Source organism: Rhea pennata, chromosome 8, assembly GCF_028389875.1.
Source record: "Rhea pennata isolate bPtePen1 chromosome 8, bPtePen1.pri, whole genome shotgun sequence".
NCBI lineage: Eukaryota > Metazoa > Chordata > Aves > Rheiformes > Rheidae > Rhea > Rhea pennata.
The window spans coordinates 27,359,840-27,381,877 of NC_084670.1; the positions used below are offsets into that span (position 1 = coordinate 27,359,840).

The 22,038-nt window shown below is 39.8% G+C and overlaps 1 protein-coding gene across 6 annotated transcripts in view; it reads left to right on the plus strand.

Moving 5' to 3' along the window:
• ATF6 (activating transcription factor 6) overlaps positions 1 to 22,038 on the plus strand; it is an 86,878-nt gene that overhangs the window by 45,340 nt on the left and 19,500 nt on the right. For all 6 annotated transcript variants that reach the window (XM_062581402.1, XM_062581403.1, XM_062581404.1 and 3 more), the window contains one exon: positions 18,864 to 18,948. In XM_062581402.1, coding sequence (XP_062437386.1) covers positions 18,864 to 18,948 — 85 coding nt within the window. The remainder of the gene's footprint in view (positions 1 to 18,863; positions 18,949 to 22,038) is intronic.

Genomic DNA, 22,038 nt, shown 5'->3' on the forward strand with positions numbered 1-22,038 from the left:
TCCTATTTCTTCAATTTCTTCATATTTTCTACTGCAACTAGTAGTATGAGTAGGGAAAAAGTAGTACAGGTGATACAGGTTGACTTAACTTTTGGCAACACTTCTGGTGATACTACCCCAAGCAGGCTAGGGACATAATGTGTTTGGTTTAAGGATGTGACAAAAGCTGTATGCGACACAACAGGGTAGTTAGATTGGGTTGTGTGAATCTGCAGAGATTTATTGAGTAAAGGCTCTTTGGACTTTCTTGTATCTTGTGTTATCTCGTATTTTTATCGAAGGGTTGGGATAATGGAGTAGAGTCCAACCACATACCTACGTGTTGTGCACACCTTTATTCTGTGATTAGAATTCTAGTAGAGCCTTTATTTGATCTAGAAGTATACAGTATTTTTTAACAGTTAAAAAGCTGGAAAATCCACAGCTTCGTGAAGTGTCATGAACAGAGTGTTTTATTTTTAAAGTCCACATTTATAATAATGTGGCTTCTCTGATATGAACTTCTCTGATATGGTTGCATCATATTTTGCAAGATATTGGCAGAAAATGTGAAAATAAGCTTGATACTGCTATTTTACAAATAGTATGTACATAATTAGACTTAAAATACTTGAATGTGAAAATACTTACCATAGTCCTAGAAGTTTTAGTTAGTTGCAGGTGTTGAGAGATGTGCACAGAGGATGCATGCATTAATTTATATTTTCTGTCACTGGCACCATCTCCCTGAGCACCTTCTCAATAATCCCCCCCAAGTCTAGCCCAGCATTGCAGTTTGCCTGATTTGCAGTGTTCAACTATTATTTTTGCTTGCTTAACTTCTTTGCATCTGGCTTTTTTTCTTAAATCATCTCACAGACTACTTTTGCTGTTTTATGGGCTACCAGGCACCTCAAATTGGCAAGCACTGTGCAAGGTTCCTACTGTACTTAGTGGAGACAGAGAACCTCCTCCTTATTTTTTTCCCATTTACCCTAAACACCTACCATCGTATGGGTTGAACTTCCTTCTGGAGGTGCCTGTCTCTTTGAGCAGGTTATAAAGGACGCCCAGACAACACTCTCAGAAAGCTGAAACTGGGGGAAAAAAAAAAAATCTTGTCCTAGGCAGCGAGATGAAAGGCTTCTATCTGCTTGAGTCATTAAGCTTTAAATGTGGTTGAATGTCAGCAAGCACTGATGGAAACAGACATATCTCCAGAAAGAGCAGTAACACTGGGACTGGCAGGACAAGGTTGAAAAGCTGTAGCTTGATCTGTCTTTTGACTAGGATATCAAGCAAATATCTCTATGCTTTTATCTTTTAAAAGTTGCCGTTTCACTCTTTTCAATCTAATATGATACCTGTGATCTTGTTCATGCAATCGTTGCAGCACACAGGCAGTTACTCACATGCACAATCGTGAGATGGACAAGGAGTGCGAGGTTCCTGTGCCAGGAGTCCTGTTCATCTCTATAAGAGAAGAAACTACCTTTCCTTGTGCTTCTGCATCAGACTTTTCCTCTTTGACTCCCTCAATCAGTCTCCAGACCAGGATCTAAGTAAACTATTGTCACCAGAAAAAGCTTTTTCTAAGGCAACTCCAGTTTTGGTTATGAAAAGTACACAGTGCTTTGCACCAATCGCCGTGCTATGAATTTTGATGGTTTTTATAGATTCTCACAACACGTTGAGCAAAAACAATGCTACTCTTTCACCACTATTCAAAATTGGATTATTTCTTCTCTTCCCAGCAAGAATGAGCTGCTTCACTGATTTTTAGGGTAAAGATCAGCGATCCAATTTAAGCATTTATCACCATTGGAAAGGAGAGCTTCTGTTACCAGCTTCCTCACTTATGCATGCTCTTGTCAGATCTTTCCTTGAGCCATTTTATCTTTTTAAGATGGTAGAAAACTAACCTGGGGAAGAGGGTAGCTGTTTTTCTGCTGTTTAGGGACTTTAGGGGACTCACAGAAGTGTCTGACTGTTGCCAGAGGCTGGCAGAGAGGGTGCAAAGGCTGAGGGAGGAGGAACGAACCCTTCTGCTTTCGGTGGCAGTGAAAGATTAGGTTGCTCAGTACCTGTACAGATATGCCCAGACCTTGTGCACTGTGCTCTGATATTACCCACTGCTCAGCAGTTTTTCAGGTAGTGTGACTTCTGGAAATTTTTAAGGGCCTTCTGTGGGTGGTTTAGAAGTGATGAAGAGAGAATAGTAATGTCAAACAACCAAATCCCTTTACCACTAAGTTTTAGTTAGTTATGTACCTTATCTATACCCTTTAAAACTGTATTCTATCTGGTTGTTTTCTTGCTTTGGTTTGAAATTTTCTGTTTTTTGGAGCGAGAAAAAGTTAAGAAATGATTATAACTCCCCCCCCCTTATAAAATGGATTCTGTTTCTAGAACTGATTTACATATTCCTGAGCAGCACTAGAGATTCAAACAGAGCCGGCATTTGGCAACAAAATTGGACTCAGAAGTGAGATATAGAAGTCAGACTTAACTCTGAACAAGAAGGGGAAAAAAACTCTTCAGGTCAGGATAAGTGTGAGTTAAACAAACCAACAAGTTAAACAATGAAAATAAACTTCATACTCTCTTGATTTGACTGAGATTATTAGTAACAGAGGTGACAACTTCTTTAACATTATTAAATTGAATATCTCTTTAATTAGAAGAAACTATGAATAGTTGATGGATACTCAGCCATACAGATGTCTTGGGATCTGCAGAATGAGAAACATCTTTCCAACAAGCATGTGTAATGCAATACACATTGAACAGTTTAAGACATTTCTATCAAATTTGGATTCAGCCCACTGCATCTTGATGTTAAAACCTTGTTGTCTCTGAACCGACATTTTGAGAAAAACAAAAGACAACTTGGATTTGGAACAGCAGACACCATAGCCTGCATCTGGCAGACCACTGTCCAGCCATAGGCTGCAGAGGAACTTGGCTTGCCCTTGCTGCCAAGATGTGCAGAGACCCACTCAAGTCTGAATTGAAGTTATTGCAATGCTCCGGTTAATTCTAAGGGAATCAAGCAAAAATGCAGCCTCTCTGCTGATTGGGAACAGCATTTGTTTCCTCCCTTATCTGGTTATGTTGCTTTCCTGATCGCTCATGTTGCCATATTTTTGTGGTTTTGACAGTGGCATTTACATTGCTGGAAATTATACTTGTATAAAGGCATGTTTTTATTCAGCTTTGGCAGTATGTGGCACGATGAGGGAGTCAATCTCTCTAGTGAAGTCAGAGGGGAAAAAATGACAGATCAGTAGAGAAGGAAGAGGGCCCATTGCCTTCGGTTCCTTAGAAAGGTACTACGAAAGCCTCCTTACTTGGCAGACACTGTCAACATGAATGAAACCTGAATTTTTAAAACCAGGTTATGAAAATACAGCCTGTACTTATAAAATATCTTTTAACCTGTGATCTAAAACCTCATTTCTTGTCAATACTTAGAGGTGATACCTCCATTTCAGTGACGAGGAATTGCCCTTATGGAGTTTAAGTGGTGTCTTCAGGTACTTTGAGTGTACGAGGCTGGAGGATCAGGGTCAAGAGCAGGTTACTGGAGTCTTAATTCTGTCGGTTGCTTTTTCCAGAAAGTTGAAGGGTAAGAAATATTTTGAACACTAAGAATTTTCAGTCCCTCTGATGTATGTCTGTGTAGTTGATCCGACTTCTGCAATTAGGAAAGATTTGTTGATGCTAATTTCCTGTACATCTGCTCCCTCTCAGAAGCAGCATCTTCATGCAGCAGATTAGAGTCAACTTGCAACTGTCTCATCTTGGGCGGTCCTGGGCAAATGGTGGCAAGCTGTGACCATACCAGCAGGGAGAATAGAGAGGAGCACACTGTATTATTGAGATCTGATTTTTCGCTGTAGACTAAAACTTTCCACAGAGCAGAAGTTTGATTTGCAGAACTGGGATGCTTTTAGGTAACTTTAATTCAATTTATTTAACAATGACTTTGGCCTAGAATTCAGTTCATAATATTGGTTTGTTTGCTCCTGTCATGATTCCTTTGGGAGGAATTCCTTTTGCCATTCATTGTTTTCAGTTCTTTTCCTCCCTTCCATATGCACCACCCTTCCCAGAAAATGTATTGCCAGTAAGTTAGCAATGGTCAGAGAATCACTGATAAATCAGGAAAGGGAAGGGTTTTTTTTTTGTCCAGAACTTTATGAAAACACAGTCCATGTTATCATTTTGTGGACGTAACTGAATACTGTCCTGAAAAAGTTAGTCTCACTTGGAGTATGTTGTAATTCACATTCCATTGTGCATGTGCTCTCACAGGTAGGTTCGTTCCCAGCATCGTACATTGCTTCCAAAGGAATGACATTTTGAGAAGAGCAAAAGACAGCTTTGGATTTTTCTATGTGAGCTGCTATTTCGTATTTGTGGAAGACTGATATCTGGCACTAGCTGCTGCTTGTGACCTGTTGCAGACACCAGAGGAATTAAGACCATGCTTCATTCCAAGTTCTTGCATTACGTAGGCCTGTCTTTAACTAGTCATTAGTTTTTATCATTAATATATTGTAGGTTCACTGTTGAAAGTTCACTAAGTAGGAAGTAGGAGAATGGTAAGTCCTACTTAGTGAACTTTCAACAGTGAACCTACAATATATTAATGATAAAAATCATTAGTGAACTAATGACTAGTTAAAGACAGGCCTACGTGATGCGAGAGCTTGGAATGAAGCGTGGTCTTAATTCCCGTACAGTTGACTATTGATGGCTTTCCACAGACAGTGTGAAATGAATTGGTGGTCATAACTCATTTCTCAATGAATGATATTCATGTAACAACAAAAAAGCCAATTGGTTCCTTTTTGTTCCCAGCTCAGGAAGATAGAATAAGGATAGAAGGATCCTCAAGGCTTGGAGAGGATCTCTTTCTCAGATTGGGGGAAACATGTCAGCAGTGTCCTTTGCATCTGCTTAGTGTCTAAACTGAGGGCATTATTTTTTCAGGTCTTCTGTCAACAATTGTTACTAGTCTAAAATTTGTGGCAAAGATCAGGAGATATAGAAACACATTTGAGAAATAATTTTAGACTTTGTTTTTTGTTTCTTTCTTGAGCTATTTTTACTTGACTGATCTTTGTATGTTCTAAAACTTTGTCTGTGCACAAGGAACAATCCAATTGTTCTTTTAATCAGAATGTTATTTGGATCAACTTTCTAAAAGTTGCCCTTCAGACTGAAGCCTGCACTTGTGTTCAAATTCTGCCTGTTTGGCTGAGCTATCCAAGACAATGGGTCTTTTGCGCTGACAACTGCAGGTGGTCTTGTTCTTGCCTTGCAGCTATTTTACATAGTGTGGAGATTCAACAGGAGACTTAAATTACTTCTGTTGCTGCAGAACACAGAAAGATAGTAGTTTCAGCCCTGAGCTGGATTTCAGCCATGTGCATTCTAGGCCAGAACACAATGCAAATGAATTAATTGCTCTGATTTTAAAAAGAGGTTAAAGTTTTAACTCTAATAGACAGTTGCTTCTGATTAGGAATTTAAAATATCTTTTACTTTCTTGACTACCTGCATGTGTGGGCGCTCTTGCTCCACAAGTAAGGATGCCTTCTTCAGTTTCTCAAGGAACTTGCTTGGTAAGAAGAATGTCCAGTCACAGAGTGTATGGCCCTTCATGGACTTCAGTGGCTATTCCTAAATGTTTCTCGTGTTTACATAGCACCGATTACTATTAACATTGCTCTGTATAGTCTTTTCATGAGTGGTCTAAGGCTTAGTAAGACAGGGGAAGTGTAAGGTAGAAGTGTAATCTCAACAGCCTCGTCCAAATTTCAGGCAAGGTCCTAATGGGTCTTAGAAATATTGGTTGGAAGAGCCCTCTGGTCCTGCCTTTCATTTGGAGGGGGACCCTCATCAATATTAAATGAAGTTGGCTGTGGTGTTATCTAGTGGACTCTGAAAATCTCTAGGCATGGTGATCTCCATATATCTCTGGGCAACCTGTTCGCATGCTTCACTGTCCCTTGAACTCAAAAGATACAGAAATAGAAAATAAGAGCATAAGTGCACTAGCAAATGGATCATGAACCCCAGTGTCATGTTGATCCAGCATTTAGAGAAATCCTTCTACAAGCCTTACATAAATCTTTTTTTAACCTGTCCAACTTTTTCAGGGGAAGTTCAGTCTAGAGAGAGAGAGCGGGATTTATGATCCAGTCTGTCTCGTAGCATGGATCCAAGGAGCATGCCCATAAACCATGTAATATTTTTTTCTGCTTTGGTTGGCTTCATGCTTATATGGCAGGGCTGCTGCTCTTTCAGCCCATTCCTGCAAGGGCAGAACAGAGAAGAGGAAAGGGGTGGTGGTTGCTAGTAACTTTCCCTACTCTAGTTTGTATCCTCCATGCTCTTTTGGGACTCAGATTCCAACTGGGTAGTAAATCTGGGAATTTGTCTTATGTAGAGGTCTTGCAAGCAAATATAGAAACTTTGGGTTAACATTTTGTCAGAGAAGCAAAGAATCTGGATTATATCCTTTTTGGTTTTCCTGGACCTCATTCACATGCCCTACCTAAATTACATGTTTTTGCAATTACAGACTGCAGTTGCAAAACTAATAGCCTGCAGCTGCTATGCAAAAGGAGAGCTCTGCTGCAGTGAAGTTAGAGAAGGAGGGGAGTATCTTTTTATTGGGTAGTAGTCATAAAACAATTAATTTCTTTTATATCTTGTAACTTTGTAAATGCTACAAAGATAATTGACAGACTCAAGCCGGAGTTGCGTATTAAGTGCTTTTCTGTACTGATACAGCCAATAGGAAGGACACAAAAAGGCAAAGAAGTATGATTTTTCCAATAACTTAGAGCAAACTTTTTAAATTTTATGATACTGATTTAATTGCAAGAACCATTAGGAAAAATCTGATCCTTATCAAATATAATAGCGACTCTTCAACTGATACAAATTGAGATTTTTTTTTTGTCTTCACAGCAGCACAGAACTGAGTCAACTATTCACATATATATGTTTTTTCCACTTTATCTTGAAGCTTGGCTAATTTCCACATATAACTCACAAATTATCAAAGTGTTTTCAAGAACTTAAAGCCCTTCTTATATGAGTTTAACCAAAATTGTTTACTTAAACATAGATTTCTGCTCTTCACATCCTCTTACTTTGCATTTAGGAATTTTTTTTTTTTAATCTGATGCCAAACCAGAATTACGTCATAGCAAATGCATGCATTGTTCTTTACTTTTGGGTCTTGCAAAGCAGTTCTGCAGAAAAGTTTAATTGGCTGGATTTCTTTTTTTTCTCTATCCTGTGCCCTCTTTGTTCACATGGGCTTTGTTTTCTCTTTTGTACACCCTCCTGAGGAGGGGGGGAACCCTACACAGGAGAGTACTTTTATGATAAAAAATACAGTAAAAATGGAGTGCTGTTACCTCTTTCTCCTTCACTGCAATATGATTTGCTTTGCTTTGCCTCATTCTGTGCCTAATTAATTTATTTAAACATAAGCTTCTGCTAATTGTGATTTTTTCTACAATATTACATATTCACAAAGGGAAGCTGATGGTATTTAATGTTTATTACTTAGGATGTGTTGCAAGTCAAAAGTGAGATTCAAAAAAGCTCAGGTAGAAGTGGGACTCTTTTGTCTAAAAGAATTACACAAAAGCAGATTTTCAGAAGAATGGGAAGAGTGAGACTAGCTGGTCATGTCCAGGCAGCCTGAAACTGTTCAGAAGCAGCTGATGTCATTTTGTTAACAGGATTTAGATAGACATTTCAGTAAGGCAGAAAGCTAGCTGGTCTGTCCTTACGTGCTTATGTACCAATTCTTGAAGGGAGACAGGAATTCCCTCTCAGAGGCCACTAAGTAGACTCCATTATTTGATTAATAAATGCTTAATTACTAGCATATTTCAATGTTTTTCTTGAAGAATGATTCCTCCTATTTGGTCTTGGAAGTTGGTTCTCTAACTTGGCTGCAGTACTGAGGGATTCTTTTCCGTCTTTGTTCTCACTCCATTTCTCAGTTGTAACCACTGTTCTCTACCTAAAGAGGACAGAGCTGGGTATCAAACAAAACAAGTGGCAGCAAACAAACGTTAGAGACAGATTCAGAGCAAGCAAATGAGATGGTTCATGCAACACAATTAAACCCGTGGAACTCCTTGCCAAAAGATGTTATGGATGTTGTGAGTTTCTATGGGTTTAAGAAGAGAGACTAGGAAAATTTGCAGAAGAGAAATCTATTAATAGTTATTAAATATGTAAAGCCAGGAGTTTGTTAGGAAATCTCTGAAACAGTAGTTGAAAATGTTTAATGGCTGAAAGTTGGTTTGGAGAAAGTATCATCTATATCATGTCTGTACACACTGTTCTTACTCTTCTCTGGATATCTGCTTATAGTAATTTTTGGAGTAGGTTCTGACTGTCTGGTTTCAACGTGAGTGGAAAATGCACTCATCTACGCTATCCCAAAACCTAAGACTTACATACATTCTCTTCGGGAGTAAGCAGAGGATCTGCCTCTGTTGATGAGTGTCTAGGAGTCAGTTCTCTCCAATTTCTAGGCAAATGTGCTTACTACCAAGTTATTGTATGAAAAGAAAAAATGGACACGTGATCGTGAATGAACTGCATGTGGAATGTGGACTGTCCAGACTTTAGACAGACTATCCTTAGTTGTTCTGGGCAGAGTATGGACATAATTCAGCACAGTTCATGAGCCTGATACTACTAGTCTCTCTAGAGTAGACGCTTTTGAAGGTAGCACCAAAACTTGAATGTGGTTTTGTGATGCAGGTGAGCCAAATTAACAATTCACATGTTCTGAACTGCTTTCAGTCTTCTTCCTATCCTGCACATCTCTCTTCTGCCTTCAGCCCTAGGATCCTCTTTTCCTTTCCTCTACTGTACTGGACCCAAAATAGTCAAATAGCTACATGGTAGTTCAGCTCTGCCTCTTGGCTAAAAAAACACCCAAACCCACAACCCTGGTGCACCGTGGAGTTAATTTCTTGCCCTTTTAGCAAGATGAATTGGTTTTCCTTGGAATCAGATGCACCAGCAGCAGCAATGCCTAGCCCAGGACAGGCAGGAAGAGGAAATCAGGAACAGCTTCAGCAACAGGAAGCCGTAATTTGCCTCAGGTCATTTTGTGAAACTATTCTCTGCTTTTACACCTGGAGAGATGCTTACTCTAAGACAGAGATGATGCTATTATGCCTTGGATCTTTCAGAAGTTAAGAGATACGATCTGAGTAAATGTCTTAAGCCTGAGATAAGCCTTGAAGTCCATTTAAATTATTCAAATTAAGTCACTTGAATTCAGCCTCTGCTGCTTAGGTTACTTTTGATCCTTAAGGAAATGTAACAAATTCAGCGCAAGAGGCGAAGGGCCAAAATGAAGTAGGAGTTCCTGCTTTACTAACATTTGCTATCTCCACTTGTGAGCTGCAAAGAAGACACAGTTCACATGTCTCCATATCCTTGTCAGTTCTTAATCCGGAAGATTTCCTTTGCTGCTGATTCTGCCTTTACACTGAGGAAGAGCTTAGTCCTGACCTCGAAAGGTGAGGTTTGTAGACGTGCAACAGTACTGCCATTGAAGACAAAAGAAGAAACCCCTCAAAAGCAGGATTGTCCTATAGCGAATTTTCAGTTTTCCCGAGGGCTCCAGGATTTTCATGATGGTCTCTGATTCAGAGATGCTTTCCAGTTAGTTTACTCTTAGAGCCCAGCATAGATCACATCTGGCAATAGCTCAGTTGATAATAAGAGGCACTAAAGACTTCTTTATTAAAGGGTCTTGCATGTGGGAATTAAAGTGGTTAACAACTCTCTCTTCTGCAGTGATAAAGTGACCAGAAGCTGTTGTACAGTTAAATGTTATTTATAAAAAATTGCCTGGGAATGTCAGAAAGGTGTAATCTTATACTACAGGACATTTTATTGACTGTGGAATCGAGCTATTTCTGGTAAAACAATTAAATAAAAAGCATATCTCATCACTTCATTGCTGTGTGCAAAATATAGGCTGTAAAAGCCACCTGTGCATAGAAACACTGGGATTGGAACAGTATTGCTGTGACTAAGAGCACTTTTGGCAAAAATTAAAGCAAATTACAGAAAAAGACGCTCTGCTCTCACATGTGAACCACCATTTCCAGGAGTATTCCTGTTAAGGAACTGTTCCCACCCTCCAATATAACAAGACTGGCTTAAAATAAGGAGTTACAGAAAAGTAATTAAATTCTATGGTTAAGGGAGGGTTGAATTCTCTGTTCTGACATCTCTTTTTAATTTGCTGAAAAATCACTGTGTTAGCTAACACAGACTGGAATATAATTGCAAGCCTAATATATGCAAAACTGGTGCTAATTTCAGTCTGTGTTAAAAGGTTAATGTAAACCTAAAGGAATACCATTCCTGTAGTCTCTCAGGGTAGACAGTCAAGAGCTGGTGTAGAGAGGCTAAGACCTTGTGAATTTTGCTGCAGGTCTTCTATGGGTCCATTGCAATCCTCCTCTCATCTTCCACCCACTCTCATGACCCTGAGTGTGTCAGGTACTTCCCGTAAGGGTCCGTGATATACTTAGATGTATAAGGGTTATCTTTTCAAAAATGAAACAAAAAATGTTTACACACCAACTTCACAAATAGGGAAGCTTGTACAGTTCATGGTGTCATGGACAAACATTATGGCTATGAATCACAGTTCGTATAGAGGTTTTAACTGTTTTTCTCTCTCTTTTTCTGCTTTTAAAACCTTCTGTGTGCTTTACAGACATGAGGGTCAGACTGGTAGGATGGCAGTAGTTCCAAAAGCACCTTTCCCTCTACAGTTACTGCCCTGTTTAGCCTCCTCTGAAAGCAAAAGCAGTAGTGCAGGAAAATTCTGACATTTTCAAATGAGCTAGTGCTGTATCTAGTGTGGTGTATCCTCAGGACACCATATGGTTGCCATCACCCAAATGAATCAATAGTGAAATTTTACAGTCGTTTCCCCTACAAATTCATAAACTTTCATACGTATCATCTCCAGTTGTTCATCGAACTGACAAAGGAAACCAGAAACAGATATCCCAAGACCTGATTCTCATTTATACTGTGATCCCCGTTAAGTGCTTGGCAGTGTCAGGAGCTGCTGGGGTAAACGAGAATTGGCCATTTAGACCACGTATATGTTGCAGTAAGTGCCCTTCCCTCAGGAACGTCGTCGTCTTGTGTCCAAAGAGGCATGCCTAAGAGAGCTCCGAAGTTCAGTCGTGGCTGTGTTGAGAACCAAGTTCCAGCATAACAATTACCACTTCCCGGTTAGAAGGTGCGTGCCAAAGGCTAGCATCGCTCAGTGAAGGTGCAGTGGTGTATTTAGGAGATCGGGGAGTAAACTTCACCTCTCTGACAGCAGCCAGGCAGCCTGAAAAAATTAAATTGGAATCTTCAAAAATTGTGAAATCTGTGGCAGATAAAAGAAAAACTGGATCATTGGTAAGTCACAGATTGAAGTCTCCCAGGGACTCCTCTGTCAGCTAAGGGTTTTAAGAAGTTCGGCTCCTAAGAGAACTTGTGCAGGTCTCTGAAGTTGCATGCAGCATTTTGTGGCTATTGAAGAGCACATTTTTATTGCACAGGCTTTGTATAACCAAAAGCCTAGCTCAAAAGAAGGCCCCAGTGTCATCTCATTGACCTGAAATACCTGAAGGTGCTCTGAAAAACTAGATTTGAAAGACAGTACGTGAATTTGGTGCACAATTTTTATGGCTGAATATACACTTGATTTGTATCTACTTCCTATTGAGATAGCTCAGTGTGGTTGGATAGCTGATAGATAGATGTTTGAGCCATCAGTCTGTATTGAACATTATTGAAAGTAGTACAGTTAAAGAAGAATAGTACCCCTGGCAACTTCGAGGAATTGCCAGCATTTCAGTAGGGTATAGACAGTTCTTGAGTCTCTATCAACGATTGCTGTATTATGGTCCTAGAATCATATCTATGAAGATTTGAGCTGGAAGAGATTGAGGCATGATTCTCTGGCTGGCTGCTTAGTCATAAGCAGAGATGAAACGTGCTCAGTTACATTTTATTTTGTTTACTGTAAGAACTCTTCTCAAGCTCTCTTCCTGGAGTGCTGCGGCGCCTGACTGTTTGCCCTCTGCTTTGGCAAGTGTCTTTGCTAGTTGCAATATTTTAGCACATAGCTTGTTAAGCATGTTAATATTTTCCTTTGGTATTTTAATCCAGCCTACTTAGAACTTTTATTCCTGTAAAGTAACAAGCATCACTTGTTTTGGAAAAGGTTATCCTTAGCTGTTCAGAGATGGATCTCTAATGGAGGGCCACGTTCTTTTAAACATCTTGACGTCTTCCTGAGAAGAGATGCAAGGTAGGGCCTGTCTTGCAGGAGTGGAGTCATGACTTCAACATGAATCACATCTGTACTTTGGAGGATATGTGCTCAAAACTGCTCTAGGAGGGTCAGAGGTGTGGCTTGCCCTCTAATAGCATAACAAATAATGTTTACATAGCCATGCTGAATGCACTGCAGCAAGCACATTTGAATCAAGGTACATTAACTATTTTCTACTTAAGAAATCCTTTTGTGTGGGATACTTGAAAAGGTTTTGAAAAATATTTATCCATACTTAAGCACAACAGCTAAGAAAAATTTGGATGAAACAATTCAACAAAGTAGTAACATCAGGAGGAAAGATAGTTCAAATTGAAGGTGCAGGGCTTTAGGAGTTTTGGAAATCTGTTCTTTTGTGTCCTATGTCACTTGGAAATTCTTCAACTATATGCACATATCCTTTTAAATGTTTCCTATAGCACTAAAAGTATTTTTCAACATCATAGGCATGCTGCAAAAATTAATGCATGGATGTTTCTTTTTAAACACATAGAAATGGCAGGAGGAGTTCTGTAGATTGCCTATAAATATGTGGCACACTAACTGTGGGGAACTGTTTGTCGCCAAGTGCACTATGCCTTATGGAACATGCATTACAAAACCCGAGAGGAGCAATATTTCCAATTCTAATAGTTTAAAAGCAAAGAATCAAACCTACAAAGTGATGATAATTTAAAAAATGACAACATAACCCCTAAAAGCCAAAAGACCTTTGGAATGCTGTTTGCTCTGCTTAATGAAGCTTCATGGTATGCAGTGATGATGTTTTTCTCTGTATCCCTTAACTATGAGAATCGGAAGCTTTTTTTTTTTTTTTTTTTTTTTTTTTTAATAGTGAAAGCTGCTAAGATGTCACAGATGTGTCTAGGTAGCCAGGATTTTGAGAACAAAGCTTCATATCATGAGACTTAGGTTAAAGTTCCAGGAGCAGACAGTTTTGGAATATGCTAGCACAATGAAACAGAATTTCCATTGCTAGTTGAAGCTGTGGTGGTTAGAGATACATAAGTCTCCAAAGCTTAATCCCAGTTAGAGCCCTGACAACACTGATCTTATGTAAGAAGCCTTAAAATCTTTATTACGGCTCCATGTGTTGTTGAATCCAGAAGCAGATCAGCAAACACTGAGATAGCCAGTGGAGTAGGAAGATTCAATTTACAACTCTGGTTAATTATATTCTAATTTTTGAACTGCCCTGAATATTTTGTGGTGGCAATGACTTAGGAAATACAATGATTATCAGAAGTCTATCAAGTAACAGCCTCAGATTTTATCCACAGGAAAAACGGGTTTCTGTGTGCCAACTTACTAAATTAGAGTGATGCATCTGTGGCTGGATTTTTAGAACCTATATATGTGTGTATATCTCTGTCTCTGTCTCTCTCTCTCTCTATCTACCTGTCTATCCATCTATTTATCAATCATCTGGCTTCAATATCGCCAAACTGTAGAGGTGATCAAAAGCAGAATGAGAATGCTAAGGCTAGGGTCTCATTTGAAATATTGCCTTTCCAGGCTGATATTTTTCCGGTCATTCTGCCAGCACTCTCAGGTTTGCACAGTCTATTTAAATTGTCATCTCATCTAAGTTTAAATCTTGTCCCAAGCCAAAGCCATCTGTTGTTGGGTAATAGCTGTGATTTATTCTGCCTCTGGTTAACATTCATACTCATGGACCAGATGCTGGCTTGTAGGATTTGCTTTTATTCATTTTCAGCTTTATTCCATGTGTCAATATCACAAACAGCCCTTTAATTTTAGGAATTATTGTCTAGTGCTTAGAAGTAGGGATGAGTAATAGTATCACACACACACACACACACACACACACTCACACTCACACACACCCTTGGAGTGTAATTCAGCATGTTTCCGAACAGGATAGGACAGGAAAATGTTTCACATGTTAGAAATACATTTGAACAATGTTTATAAATGTCTTGTTTTTTTCTAATCATTAATCTTTACATTGATTTATATTGCTTGTATGTAAGTAGCTAATACATTCGAATAAACCAGGTGGACCATTTGAGGACTTTTGGACTCAACAGAACATTTCAGATAGAGTAGTTAAACTGTAGACAGTATTTATGATATTCTGCAAACTGCCTGCCACTATCTTTTCCTTCAATATAGAATGAGGGTAATAATGAAACCTTCTGTGTTAGGACTAATTGTCATAGAGACTTTCCTGCATATTAAAGAAAAAGATGGTAGGGAGATGAATAATTTTCCCTAACTCCAGGTTAAAAAAAAAGCACTAAAGACAGCCAATTCTTTGTAGTAGAGATGAGCTGTGTTCAACTTCCAGACAATCTGTGCATCTTGCACATTAGCTCCTGCTAGCATTTTGGACCTACAGCTGACTGGCTTTTTATAGAGCTGTCTTCCAAAGATGATGTTGAAACACAGAGGATTTGTACGGAAACTCCAAAGTATGTTTGGATACACAACTGCAAGTGGAAATGACTTCACTGTCTCACTATCTGCTATGGAAACAAGTCTCTGGGTCTTCCTTCCCACACTGTTCAAATTATACCAGTAAAACAGAAGAGGAGCAGGTGAATTGATGCACGAATGTACCACTTTATTGTGTGGTTTTTGGAGGCGTTTCAGAACCTGAAAGATAAAGGGAAGTCTCTCTTAATGTCTTGGGTTTGGTTAGCAGAGCAGCTTCAATGAAACTGATCTCCTATGCAGTTTGTTTCAGATTCAGTGGGTTGATCTTGTCTGGTTCTGTTTAGAGAGACTGCTGGTAACAGTGCTCTGATAATAGACGGTTTTATCTTTTCAATTTGTCGCTCAAATGAGATTTTGTGTAACTGAGCAGGATGTGTTGGCTCTGCTGTGATTTGTGTAAAGTAAGTTTCACTTCATTAGATAAAACTGAATTCTAATGTTGTCACTGTTCTAGTAGTGTCACTGTCTCTATTATAGCATGCATCTCTCCCCCTTCTTGTACTGCTGTAATGTTTTGAGCGTCTATAATTGTCTAGAAAATGGTGCTCCTTTTTGTTCCTCTGTGGGAGGACAAGACTTTCTGGTTGGGATTCACTGAATATAGCTTAAGGTGTTTGAAAGTTAGTTGCCTATGTCTTGTCTAGTCCTTGTTCTTATTACAGTCAGCAGAGAGCAGTAGGCACCTCTGGAGCTCTAGTCCTCTCTGAGCTATCTTAGGATAGAGCGAAATGAGAGGTGACCATTTCATGACATCAACTAGATAGTCTACATGTTAAGTTTAGACTTAGGCCAAATATCTAAACCAATTGCACTACTCACTGCTACCAAAATAGGGAGGCCTTTTTCCCTCCCTGCTCCTGCCACATGATCACAGCAGCCCTGGGAAGAGCTCCAGCCCCCTCCTTGAGCCCCATCAGTTGGCTGATCCAGCAGAAGACTACTTGCTGATTTTGTTGTTAAGCAGAAATTATGAGGAAGGAGAGAAAGTGGTTATAAGCCGTGAGGTTTCTTCTTCACAACTCTAGAAAGACAATTCACAGAAGTCTAAAATTAGTTGAAATTAAGTCTAACTCATATTATTAAAAGTATATATTGGCTTCTAGTTGGGACTGAATAAAAAAAGGTGCATTTTATATCCCATTTTGAACACCAGGCTTAGAATAAACTATTGTTTGTTTTCAGAAAATAAGTTTGATGGAATCTGAACCTGTCCAGCAGCATTAATGCATATAGTTTGGCTATGCTGGACCAGCCCAAGGTGTTAGCACTGCCTCTGGAATTACCAAGAGCTCTTGAAAGAAGCTGTTACTGCCAGCATCTGCCTTGTGGTCTACAAGAAGCGTGCACAGGATCAGAGAAATGTTGGGTGAGGAAAAGCTCTGGGGATCCCTAGTCCAACTTTCTACTTGAAGTGGAACTATTGCCAGCTCTAAGTAAGGGCATCCATGGCTCTGTCTAGCCAAGTCTGGAAAGCCTCCAAGCACAGAGATCCCCTAGCTCTCTGTTGACCTGTTCCAGGACTGTACCACCATCTTCATGAAAAAGTCTTTCCAGATGTCCAACCCGAACCTGCTGTGGTACAGCTTGTGGCCATTGCCCCCAGCTGTATCACTTGGCACTACATGGAAGAGTTTGTTCCGTTATCGTTTTAGTTACTCTTCAGGTAGTGGTGAGCTGCTGTTAGGCTGCCCCTTGGCGTCCTCACTGCCGGAACGAGCAAGCGCAGCTCTCTCGCCTCTCCCTGTAGGCAGATGCGCCACGCTCCGGACCGCTTACCAACTTGGTAACCTCTGCTGGGTGCTCCCAGGTTCTCCCTCTAACCTTTCAAACTGCTGTTTTGCCCTAAAATGTTTTTTAAAGGGCCAGCCAAGGAGGTAATGATAGAGGGGGGGAAGGAGGAATTTTCTTTGTTTTGGTGCTATGCAGTCATTTGGTATTTCTGTCATCACTGTCATCTGTGGTTTATTTCCGTAGAGGTATTCAGATCACAAAGTCTTTGTGATAGCTCTTAACATATTAGCCAAGTACGCCTTCACATTTCATACATGCAGTAAATAAAGGTGCCATTATAAGCAAAACTAAGTTAGTATCAATTCATTTACCACTCTTGAAGTGTGTTAGCAAAAAAAATAGTAGTTGTAATTTGCAGTGCTTGTTTTTTCTTGCTAGATAACACTCAGTGTTATGGCTTCTCAGAAGCATTCAAAAATTAAGAAGAAACAAGCCTTTTTAAAGTGCTGTTAAAAATAGACCTCAAATCATGACAAGGACACTGTTACAAAATGTACATCTAATGGCTATCTTATCTTTAGGCTGTTTCCTTGGGACATATGCTCCTTTGAACTTCAGAATTTTTCTGTGAAGTTCATTGTCTTATAGCGTGTTTTCTCAATCTCAGCAGTTCAGGAGTGAAATGGGAATTACATATGTTGTCTGAGAATGGTTATATGAGACTGGTTTTATAATTTTGGTACTAAGATGTTTTTAATTAGATTCACTTATTTAAGTCATTTTCTCTTCTCATGGTTAGTCATCTGGGTTTTTTTTTTCTTTGTGGGGGAAAGAACAGGATGATATTTCTGAAATGTATGTACAAAATATTATTGATATATTTAACACCTAATGGTGTTTAACTCAGTACCCTGAATCTTAGACATAACAATATTTAGATTTTTAAATGGGAAGAATGTAGTTATCTTAAAATTAAGAAGCTAACAACTTCTGTCCTGAAGAAAGTATAATTCACTCTGCTGAAAGGTAACCTTGTTCAAAAAGCATAGGGTGTGTGTGTGTGCGCCTCTTCTTACCTTTAACCAAAGAGCTTCCTGTAAAGCCTTTCTGAGTTGCCAGTTTTCTAAAATACAGTGGGAGTTTTACAGATGGGGAAATACAAGATGAGAATATCAAACTTGTTCTTTTTTTTTTTTTTAATCAATTTGAGATAGACGTCTGGTAAAAGGCAGATGTTCAGATGGGCTTTAGGAGAACTAGTACCCATGTATGTGACATAGTAGCACTTGCTGCTTTTCATTCTTTCCAGTGACATTGGGAGCAAGTTTACTAAGAGAGAACAAATACTGCTCGCTCACAATGCCCACTGTGTTTTGAGGTGGGGTAGTGAAGCAGCCTTCTATGAGAAAAGCTAACCTTCGGAAGTGAGGGGAAGCTGCCCTTGTCCTTAGTGATCTTTGGTCCATCTAGATCAGCACAGTACAATATTAGAGATGCCTGGGCTGGCACCTTATGCTCTGTTAGTTCTGTTGATAAGGAACATATTTTCCCAGGCTGCAAATCCAGCAAATTCACTTCAGTAACAGTTAACAAAAACACGGAGGAAATTTTTCCTTGAAGGTCAGGTCCACATTAGGGTTCCTCCTGCAGATACAGCTTTTACTGCTAAAACCCAGCACAGTTGGTTTGAACATTTCTTTCCTACTGCACGCAGCCAGCTCACAGCTGAAATAAAATACTCTGGCAAAAACAACTTTCACTTCAAACTTCCTGGTTAGATTTTGTCAGCAGAGCTCACATTTCACACCCCATCACAACCCTGACTGATATGGTCCTGCTGGAAGAGACATGTGGTGTAGACCTTGAGACAGATATAGCAAAATTACATTTATATGTAAAGCAAACAGCACTGGCAGTAAAGGCTCCAGTTCAACAAAGCTCTTAACCACATGTTTAAATATCATTGAAGTCAAGTTAAATTACTTTAATCATATACGTAAGTGCTCTGTTGAACCAGAACCGAATAGTAGTTTCCATCCCTTTCCACATGATCAAGGCTTTTTCATATTCTTCCACATGCGATAGGGATTTCTTCTTGGTTACACAGCATGAGCAATTGCTTTGACTTCTGGAAGACTCTCTCGACAATTTGAAATTGCTAAGCTGTCGTAAATAGTTTTATGTGGAATGCCTATAACAGAGAATGTGGTGGAATTTTCCCAGCTCTGTGCTGCCAGGGTAGATTTAACACATCTTTTCCCCTGTTTTCTAGGACCACCTGTTATTGCCAGCCACAACACATAACAAGACCAGAAGACCAAAGATGTCTATAGTATTGCCAGCTGTAAACATCAATGGTAAGTCCAAAACATGAAAGAGAATGATTGGAGAGTAATTTCAAAGAAATGTGCCCAACTTGTATATGGAAACCAAACTGAGACCAAGTGCCTGTGGTAGCTTTGAAAAAGAAATCAAACTTCCTCATCACTGAGCTGTAGTTCCCAGGGTCCCCTCTGGAGCTGGGAGGCTGGCAAGCTGCCAAGGCCTGGTCACTGTGACTGTAATGAGAGGCCACACGCCTTGGCCAGCAGTTCTGCAGTCTCTTATTCTACCTCCTTCAGGGCTCTGGGGTGACGCCATCCAGCCCTGGTGATTTATGTATAGCTCATTAGGGGTATTTCATTTTGATCTAGCTCCTCTAACTTGGTGGCTGCGAAGATTGCACTGGGTGCAGGGCCTTTCTCCAGCACCTTCAGCAGTGAATTCCAAAACAAAGAATTCACTGAGTTTCTCTGCTGTGGCCTTATCACTCTTGAGTGCCACTTTTCCGTATTGCTCACCAGGTACTCCCACTGATTCACTGACTACCTTCCTGCTTTGGGGGTTTTTAAAGAACTCTTTATTACCATTTAGAGCCTCTTCTGAAAGGGAGCTCCTCTTTGGCTCTTCTGATCTTGTCTTCACATTTGACCTGCCATGTTCTCTGGGCTTTCATATGCTCATCTGGATAAGCTAAATGCAAGCCTCTACACTGTGAGGCCTCCTTAGCCTTCCCAATGATCCTTACAGGGTGGGAGTTAGGATCACTTTGTTTCCTTTTTAAATTACAACCCACATGCTACCTGGGCGTCTGACGGACTATTTGAGATCAGCCACCAGGCTGCTTGCAGGTTTTTGCCACCTCCCCCCTCCCTTTTTTTTTTTTTTTTTTGGCTGTTGCTTCTCAGAGATTTTTTCCTGGCTATTTGTCTTACTTTGATATACTCAGTTTCAAGAAAATTAACTATCAGCCTACTGGGTTTATGTGGCCTGCTGTGTCTGAATACTGGATAGTCCCTCACAGTCCCCTGTATGTCCAGCTAGAATTTCATAGCATGTCATTCAGCTGAATTAATTCATCACCCCTTTCTTCTGGAATCCTGAGGATTAGGGAACAGATTCGATCCCAAATGAAACAAACAGCCTCCTATTTTACTACCTGATCACCTATACCAGTTGATCTGAATCACATTAACTCCCTGTTCTTCCAGCTAGTGATGATTCTGCTGAAAGTTTTGTTGAAACTTCAAGGGAATTTGAGAAGACAAAGGCAAAGCTAGCACAGCATTAGCTTTCACTTTTGTATTTGAACTTCATCTTCACTTTAAAGCACTCCACAGCTTGTACTCTGATTAAATATTAGACATTTAGCTTGTGGTCAAAAAGGTTGGCACTACTTAGGTAAAACAATTGTAGAACGTTATGTAATAAAATCCATCCCTTTGTGGATGCTGAGTTTCAACTGTCTGATGTCAATATAATAAACCTAGTAACATGCCCCATCCTCAGTCCTTGGCCTGTCATGCCAACCTTGCAGACCTCAAAAATCAGCTTCACTTTTTCACCTTAAGAATGGGGGCGGGGGGGGGGGGGGGGGGAACACTTGTTCTTGCCCTTTGCAAGAGGACTCTATTGTAATCCCACAGATGTAACCTGCTCACTGCCTGCCCTGCTTCCTGCCCTCTCACTTGGGCTCCTCCTGCTCCTGCCTAGTAGGGCAGATTTCTTGGCCTTACTGATTTATTAGGATGCTGACTGCCTTCCCTCAACTTCCTCAGCTGTTCACCACTATGTTGTACAATAGTCAGTAGGAGTACAACCCAGCACTATATGGTCAGTACTGATAGTAATCACATTAAAGTGCTGCAGGACTAGAGAAAACAGCTTTGCATTGAGGACACAGGATTACTAGTGATCAGAAGCATTCATGATCTCCATTTTAGACCCCCATGAGAGATAGGGCACAAATCATATGTCATTAATTCACGTGGTTAGGAACTGCCACGTTAAGATATCTTTGGGGTGCAGAATCACCATCAGAGTGTTGATGATGTGCACAATGTGCAAACACATTGTGAACCCGGTAACAGTATGAACTTCTCTTTCTGATTATCTACACAATGTAATGCCTTTTAAAAAGTTGCTTGCTTTACAGCATAAATGAATCATGAGCCCAAATGTTTTGTTAAATTCAACATGCTGAAAACATTGTCTGATGATACAGAATTTCCATAAACTAAAAAAAAAAAAAAAATCAGCTCAGGCTTCCAACATTTTAATAATTACATTTTCCCATGCAGTATGGCAAGTCAAACGTGATAATATATAACTAGCTATCTTAGGAAAATTTTTGTTAGGTTGTATCAGAATTATTTTTGGCATTTTTCTGCCTGAAACTCTCTTTTCTTGTCCATTGCAAGAATCTTTTTCTGGCTGAGCTGAATTATCTCATGCAAATGGATACTTTATCACTTAAAAAGTGAACTCTATTTCTAATTTAGAAAGTATTTCATCATGAAGTGTTACTCAGTCTTACTATAAGTGAAATAACTTTTCAGTTTTCAGAGTAAATATAATTTGGAAAATACCTATCAGAATCCAGTGCTAAATCACATTATTAATGATGAAACAACATGAGATTATAGTTCGTTGAGGTCAGTCTTTCTTTTCTTGAAAACACCAGCATAATCCAGGAAGTAACAGGTGTCCAGGGATTTGGGCAGAGATGTTGAAACACAGCAGACATAGAGCAGCTTTAAGTAAACAATGGCATCAAACACTGCTTCATCTGTGACACTCAGCCAAATGCTAGGAAAGATATTACAAGATATAAAGGAGACGGTAGATAACTTGGTTTAAAATTTAAACTTGATTTTTAGTGGATTACCTGGAGGAGACTGTTCTCCCAGAAGTGCTGCCTGAAGAACAGCCTTTCTCTCTTCTTTCAAAGCACTGCTCCTCCGCCCTATCCTGCCTCCGCAGGGATTGAGCGTGTCCTGAACAAGCATCTGGAAGCTGGCTGACAACAAAGTGCTTCTCCCAGCTGTCTGCTGTTCTTTTAAGCCCACCTTAATTCTCTGCCCACCTGCAGAGAATTGGCTGCTGGAGGGAGGCTAGGTCTGTCTGTG